The sequence below is a fragment of the Chinchilla lanigera genome, unplaced genomic scaffold (assembly GCF_000276665.1).
Source record: "Chinchilla lanigera isolate Chin_1 unplaced genomic scaffold, ChiLan1.0 scaffold00041, whole genome shotgun sequence".
NCBI lineage: Eukaryota > Metazoa > Chordata > Mammalia > Rodentia > Chinchillidae > Chinchilla > Chinchilla lanigera.
The window spans coordinates 3,237,194-3,245,205 of record NW_004955442.1 but is presented as its reverse complement, the minus strand read 5'-3'; the positions used below and the strand labels follow the sequence as shown (position 1 = coordinate 3,245,205).

The window sequence follows — 8,012 nt, the reverse complement described above, 5'->3', positions numbered from 1 at the left end:
CCTCCAAAGTGCTGGGATTATAGGCATGCACCACCATGCCCAGCTAAGACTACTTTCAACAAAAAAGAATTTTTAAAAGTTATTAGAAAACACTTCCTATCATGTTTCTATTTCTAGGAAATCTTTAGGCTATCAGAAGAAGATGTATTTAAATGACGTAACAAAAAAAAATAACACAAAAAAAATAAATGACATAACAGCAAACACTGAATTAGCCTTTTAAGGATTATTTGATTGACTATCAACTATATAAGCTGAATGTTCATAGATTAAGTCATGAATACATTTATCAAAAGATGAAATCAGATTCTGACAACTGATTTTAATGACTCTATATAAAAAGGGATTTCTATCACTTCAACTGCAGAAGTGAACTGTTCTTTATTTCTAATTTAAATATATACATGCTCACCTCTGCAGTATATACTTAAAAAGTTTAAATACATAAACAGACAAATGGATGACTAAAATTGAATGATGATAATGTGACATGATACCAAAAAACTTACTTCATGTACTTCTTCCTATCAAGAGACTTCTGTGTTGCAGCTGAAAGAGCCACACGTGGACTTTTCATTTTATCCTTTAAAGAATAAAAGTCATGTAACTCTATTTAGTACCAATAATACCACTTTGTCACAATATAGGATGATCACAAATTGCATGGAAAAGCTTCTGTTTATCAACATTTTTAACTTTAACTTAGCTTTTCTTTACAATTGAAGCAGTCTGATTTTAAAAATTAATGAGTTTTCTCCAATGGGATAATATAAATTCTGCTTTTTATTATGTCAATCACACTCAGTTCAAACCAAAAAATGACAACAGTCTGATTTACAAGATATCAGATTAAGGGCTGGGGATTTAGCTCAACGACCCAGCGCCTGCCCAGCAAGCATGGGGTTGTGAGTTCAATTCCCGGAGGGGGTGGGGGGAATAGAAGATATCAGATTAACTTGGGGCTTATTTTCTAACTTTGATTTCAAACAAGCAAAATCCTGCTGGGTGTGCTGGTGCATGCCTGTAGCCCAGGCACTCTAGAGGCTGAGGCAGGATTGCTGTGAGTTCAAGGCCAGCCTGGACTACATAGTGAAATCTTCTCAAAACAAAACAAAACACAACAAAGCATAACAAGCAAAAAGTCAGCAAGACCCCTAAGACAGTTTTAAGCAAATAGAAGCAGCTAATAGTTTTTTGAAAGCCACCCAAGCAAAACATTCAAGGCTTCAATTCCAAAATCTAGTTCAAATGTACAATTCTTTCACTGTGTACTTCTTTCATATCTGTCTACAGATCTATTTTTTTTTCCAGTACCGGGAATTGAACTCACGATCTTGCGTTTGCCAGGCAGGCACTGTGCTGTTGAGCTAAATCCCCAGCCCCTGTCTACAGATCTAAATGTTGCTAGTGATCCTGGGAATTACCTGTGATCAAAAATTATCAGGAGGGTGCTGAAGTGAACAAAAAAATGACATTCAGCTTCAATTATCCTAAAGCCAGAAGAACTGTATTCATTAGAAAAATCACATCACATACCATTTGCCTGAGCATTTTTTCTTTGCGAACTTCGCGATCATGCTGCAAAATAGACATCCTCTCAGCTGCATCCATTACAAAGAATATGTCATGAATACCATACAGGGCAGCTCGCAACTATGTACAAGAGAAGAAAATATTGTCCACATTTAAAAGATGAAGTCAGAGTTCAGTAATACAACATACGCTATGTATACTTCTTTTATTTTGAGAAAAAGCCTGAGGTAGCTGTCACTGACACCGACTTTTAGTGAGTAACTGAAAAGAGAAACACAACATCTCTATGTTGGGGCTCTGATCGTTAGTGGGACAAATCAGCTGCCAGGACAGGTGCATTTACCTGTGCCAACACTCTCTCCTGAAGTGACGCATCCTGTGCTGAGACAATACCTCTCTTTAATGGTGCTTCTGACTGAAAGCTTCTTATGAACTCCATAGTATCCTGAAAAAAGAAATGCTCCTTCAAAAACATTTTTCTAGAAGGATTTAAGATCAGTGAGTTTTGCTGGGTATGGTAACACATGTCTGTAATCCCAGCACTTGGGAGGCTGAGACAGGAGGATCATTGCAAGTTTGAGACCAGCCTGGGCTACAAACTGAACTCAAGACCAGCCTGAACTGCATAGCAAAACTCTGCCTCAAAAAGATCAATAAAAGAAAGTCACTGAGTTTGCTTTTGTTCTTTTTCTCAATCCGGCCAAAATGACTAACAGCATAAATAAAACTATCACTGATTACATGTCAAAACACACCAATATTCAAATGAGACAAAATATATAAATCTACCCCATTTACACATTATTTTTAAAAATTAGGAGGGTGGCATTCTGCAGCTAGCTGGGATCACTATGTCCTAGCTCCCATTGAGGCTGAGATTCTGTGCTCCCTGCGTCAGTGAGATTTCTCAGGCTGGCTGAGAGGCTCTGGAGCTGCAGCCAGATGCCAGGGCTGTGCAGAATGGCAATGGCCTCTGCACCTACATCCTTTCCATCACTGAGAGCCACCTGCCTTGGTTAGACAGTGCTAGGATAGGATTCTCACTGCAATACCCCACCATTAGGTTACACACAATATCCAGGGACTAAAATGTGAGAACAACTGGATGCTATGCTAAATGCCAAATTTGGAAAAGGAAAAGAAGGATCTCTTGCTGCTGAAGAAGACAGTGATAATGATGTCAAACCTAGTGCTGAATTTAGATTTGTGCCTAGTGGTAACTCAGCACTGCAGAGATGTCCACTGCAATGTGTGACCTCCAGGCCTTGTATCCAGATCCTGAGGAGGGAGACTCAGATGGTTATGGTGCAGAAGAGCACGATGTGGATGCACATGGAAAAGGGCCAGGGGAGAGCCCCCCATTTTATATCTATGACGAAGGGTTTTCCCATTTAACAGCAGAAGGGCAAGCCACCCTGGAGAGCAGAGAGAATGCTCTCTCAGTCTGTGAGCAGCCAGTGTAACATGGTGGGGTCTGGACAGAAGATTCAAAAAGAGCTTATGAAGATGGCATGGAGGCAGACAGTTTGGGGATGCAGATGTTGATCGCTGAAAATGATGTATGCTGCTCTAAGATTTTGTTTGTACCTGTAGGAAAGAATTTGCCTCTTCCACTCTGCAGTGGGGTAGATTAAAGTCTTTTTCCTTCTCCAAAATTCACTTAAATTAGTATTTTCTTGAGACAAACTATACTAAGACAGCAAGCTGTCACCAGCAGAAGAAACTATAACCCTTATTCACAGAGATGAATTAACTTAACCAAGCAGGACTGACAGTTCGTCATACACCCCAAACTTCTCTGTGGCTAGGTTCCCACTGGGCAGGCCTCTAATCCCAGCCTCCACTGCATGCATCCTCTGCAAGCGAAGGGAAAGGTGCAGGAACTTGACAGTGCAGGCAAACTGGGTAGGAAAGAGAGCAGCTAAAGCTAAGAAATCCTGTTCCTAAAAATGCCCCTGGTGCTGAAAGGAAGGGCAAGGATCACAGAGAAATTGTAGCCTGTGCTCATTCCCCACAGGGGCAAACGTCTTTTCCTAGTGTGAAGCCAAGATTAATTCAGGCTTCTCTACAGAGCGTCTCTGAAGAGATTCCAGCCACAGACCCTTCAGTGACACATGTGCTTCTGCCTGGCTGAGGCCCCAGCATGCTCCATGACTGCCTGTTAGAATAGAACCCTTCACTTCTACCCCTCAGGTTAGTTTCCTGTAATGACAAGTAAAACTGGGAAGCAGTCCTCAAAGTACTTTAAATGTTAATTGTTTTGTCTTTGTAGGAGCTTAACAAACAAATCTTTTTGTTTGTTTGTTTTTGGTACCAGGAATTGAACTTATGACCTTGCAAGCGCCACTGAGCTATATCCCTGGCCCAGCAAACAAATCTATGTTTTCTTTATTACTGTGCTCTCCTTCTTGACCAAACCCATTAATGAGAATTTTTTTTAAATAGTCTGGCCAGCCAGACATGGTGGCACATGCCTGTAATCCCAGCACTTGGGAGGCTAATGCAGGAGGATCGCTGCGAGTACCAGGCCAGCCTGAACTACAAAGTGAGTTCAAGGCTAGCCTGAACTGAAAAGTGAAATCCTGTCTCAAAAAGACTGAAAAAAAAGGTCTGGCAAAAAAAAAAAAAATAATAATAATAATCACCAAAAAAATACCTATATCACAATGGCTAAAAGAAACCTTTTGATCTAAGTTCTGAATTAATGTCAGCTCAGGTGTCAGAAGACTAACAGAAACTAAGATGGAAGTGAAATACAAAAGACTGAAATAGAAAGGGTTGATAATGATCTTACTTTTACAGTTTGTCGAAGCTGCTTCAGCTTATCTGTCTGCATAAGCCTACGAGTAAGAAATCCCTTTGCCATGGCAGTTATTTTGTTAAATTTTGCTTGTACTTCTGGATTAAAAACCTAAGAGAAATAAGACAGACACAATGTTTTAAGAATCTGAACATTACACCGAATTCTTTTCTGTTTTTGCAGTCCTGGGGACTAAAGCTAGGGCCTTACACATACTAGGCAAGCCCTCCACCTGAGCTACATCCCCAACCCTCAGCTGGTTTTTCCTAACCTAGTACAATGAACTGAATTCCTCACTATATATATCTGCTCTATGTACTCTCATCTGTAGCAAAAGCTAAGCTATGTGATATATGCCCAAAAACTTTGAAGCTTGTTTGTATAGCCTAAAATAATGTAGGTCTTTAAAAAAGATAGACTGATATTTAGATAGATGACATATGTCACATTTGCTCACCTGAGACCATCTAGGTTGGCCCCTTCCAAAAGACCTTGGTACTGAGAGTTTGGTCATGCCACTAGTTGAGGATCCCCAGAGGTAGAAAGGTACTTCATTTGCAGAACCACAGCTATACTGCAGGCCAGAATTTGCTAAACCTAGAGAAATATAAATACAATATTATGCTTTATGTCATATAATCAGAATATGCAAAATACCCAAACAAATATTTGTGATACTCCGTCGGAATAACTGCCTCTGAAACTGATCCACATGCAGCCTTACAACATTGATGGACGTTAGGCTTATACACAGATGGATCTTTTCAACACAAACAGCATCTCAAGATGCTGTGAAGATAAGCTATGACAGGGCCTGGGGAATTAGAGGTAATTGAAAATCACTGAGGAGATAAGGAATCGCGTTTGTACTTGCAGCGTATCACCTGCTGCGTGAATGAACAGACGTGGCTCTGAGCCCCTCCCCTGATATTCCTCTTGCTCAGGTAGTCTTTTCTCAGAACACCTGCTCCCTGGCCTTTGATCTACTGTATGGTTTCATTTTCACTGGTTACTAAGCAGCTGGCAAATAGCACTGGGATGGGCATGGAATTAAAAAGGGAAGTTAATAGTTTTAAAGTGTGCCAAATAAAATATCTTACTATAGGATAATTTTTTTAAAATGAAAACGACTTTTCCATATTTACCAGAACTATGTGAATTTGAAGTGCGGAATGAGTCCACTTGAGACAGCATTGTTTCCAACAAACCAGAGTCACTTATTTTTCTCCACTCTAAATCTACTGTATTGTTAATGTTCAATTCAGAGACTTCCGCTGTAATCACCTCCTTCTCTTTTAACATTTTCTCCTGTTCTTCTATTTCCTGTAGATTAATAGTTCATTATAACATGCTACATCTTTTAGTTATATCCCAAAAGAGTATAATTTTAGACTTAGCCAAAATCGACAGCAAGTTATCATTTATTTCAAGTTTTCCTCTCTCAAAATTATGATAACTTATTTCAGGACTTTAAAAAATGATACAGGCTTGGAGTAGTGGTGCATGCCTGTAACCCTAGCACTTGAGAGGATGAAGCAGGAGGATATCTGTGAGTTTGAGGCCTGCCTGGGCTACACAGTGAGTTCAAGGCTAGCCTAAACTACACAGTGAGACCCTGTCTCAAAAAAATTAATGCTGGGCATGATGGTGCACACCTATAATCCCAGCCTTCAGGAGGCTGAGGCAGGAGGATCATTACAAGTTCAAGACCAGCCTGGGCTACAAAGTGAGGTCAAGGCCAGCCTGAACTGCATAGCAAGACCTTGTCTCAAAAAGACAAATAAATAAATAAAATGATATAATAACCATAATTAATTTTAAAACAAGTATCTTTATGCTATTGCGTATTGTGTATTTCAGCATCTATAACACACCTTTTAAAAATATGTTTTGAGTGGAGTGTGGTGGCGCACACCTGTAATCCCAGCACAAAGAAGGTTGAGGTAGGAGGATCGCTATGAATTTGAGGCCAGCCTGCGCTACATAGTGAGCTCAAGACCAGCCTGAATAACAGAGCAAGACCCTATTTCAAAAACAACAACAAACTATAGATATGCTTTGTTTTGAATTAAGGAAAAATAGAAGTGTCCTTTTCATAAATTATATAACTACTTTCAGCTAAAGATCTAAATGTTAGACCCTATTTTGACGATAAAAATACTATCTATGTATCAAAGCCAATGATTCCTTTAAATTGAGTGTGGGGAACCACTCAGACCACTTCAAAGCTCAGGGGCGTCTAAGGACACCTGAGTAGGTGACCCTGATTGTCTAGCGCAGATGCACAGTAGGATACAGTTATGTAACCATGATTTAGCACTCGTAAACAGGCATGCACCAGTTATGGCACTATACAAGAATGTAAATATGAGTTAACAACTTGTGTAAAAATTATACAACCTTTAACCTTTAATCTTGGAACCTCACCTGTGAAAAGCTCCCTTGGGCCCCTCCCCCCAGTGAGCCCACATTAAAAAACACATTTAGACATGGTCCAAGTCCATAGACATCTGTGAGTAACTTTTACTCGGCAGCCTCATCCCTCCACATTTTAACTCCTCACCTTTTGCAGTCTTTCCTGCTCCCTTTCCTGCTCAGCTATGAGCAGTGATAATTGCTGGGCATGCTGTTCTTCTAGTCTCTTCCGCATTTCTTCAAAAGCTAACATCTTGCTTTTTAGTATCTCCTCACCTTCTGAAAAGAAATAAATTCCCTCAATTTAGAAAAGTTATTACCAAAAAAAAAGTTATTACCTATTTGACTGATGTTTAATACCATCAATTTAAATTATGCTTCTGACCAGAGGGTGTTCCTGGATCTGACATCATTCAAGCAAGATATAGTCAGGTCACCAGTTTGAGCCACATTGTCACCTGCCATTTCTCTTATTTCACATTCACTGATCTAGAGAGGCTTGCATCTCATTACCTGTCCACACTCACCCAATGGACACGACTCCATCATGATCCAACCTGATCAGCCGAGACTGTATGGTCAAGGAAGAGTCCCAGAATCTAATTAATTTCAAAATGTGATCCTCAACCACACCTCACTGCTATTAAGTCTTTTGGCACCTGTCCTTCTCCAGGATCTCTGGTTTTGTACTTTGTAGTTTTGCTTTCTTTTTTTTTTTTTTTGGTCTTTTTGAGACAGGGTATTGCTTTGCAATTCAGGCTAGCGTTGGGCTCACTTTGTAGCCCAGGCTGGTCTCAAGCTCACAATGATCCTCCTGCCTCAGCCTCCCGAGTGCTGGGATTATAGGCCTGCGCCACCATGCCTAGCTGTTTTGTTTCTAAAGTAAATGATGCTTTGATAGTATAAAGCTTTCTCAACTAGAGGAGGTTCAAAAAAAAGACTGTATTAAAATTCCAGGTATTTTGGTTATTAACTAAAAAAATTAAGGGTAATCATTATAACTATAAGCTAACTAAACAGTATGGAAACACTGAAATGCTAAAATACCACGTATTATGCAGACACAGCAAGTATTTATTTACAAAGAATCATTCTCTACAAATATGTAGTCAGCTGGGTGTGGTGGCACACACCTGTAATCCCAGCACTCAGGAGGCTGGAGGATCGTTGCAAGCTTGAGTCCAGCCTGGGCTACAAAATGAGCTCAAAGCCAGTCTGAACTACATAGGGAGACTCTGTCTCAAAAAGACAAGGAAAAAAAAAA

The 8,012-nt window shown here is 40.0% G+C and overlaps 1 protein-coding gene and 1 pseudogene across 4 annotated transcripts in view; one reads left to right on the top strand and one right to left on the bottom strand.

Annotated features, from left to right (window-relative positions):
• The window catches only part of Ccp110 (centriolar coiled coil protein 110kDa), a 37,889-nt gene that overhangs the window by 16,232 nt on the left and 13,645 nt on the right, over nt 1-8,012 (bottom strand). For all 4 annotated transcript variants that reach the window (XM_005391108.2, XM_005391109.2, XM_013517705.1 and 1 more), the window contains 7 exons: nt 6,897-7,027; nt 5,479-5,656; nt 4,791-4,930; nt 4,328-4,444; nt 1,877-1,978; nt 1,537-1,653; nt 510-583 (listed from right to left, as the gene is read on the bottom strand). In XM_005391108.2, coding sequence (XP_005391165.1) covers nt 510-583; nt 1,537-1,653; nt 1,877-1,978; nt 4,328-4,444; nt 4,791-4,930; nt 5,479-5,656; nt 6,897-7,027 — 859 coding nt within the window. The remainder of the gene's footprint in view (nt 1-509; nt 584-1,536; nt 1,654-1,876; nt 1,979-4,327; nt 4,445-4,790; nt 4,931-5,478; nt 5,657-6,896; nt 7,028-8,012) is intronic.
• LOC106149280 lies at nt 2,058-3,167 on the top strand (annotated as a pseudogene).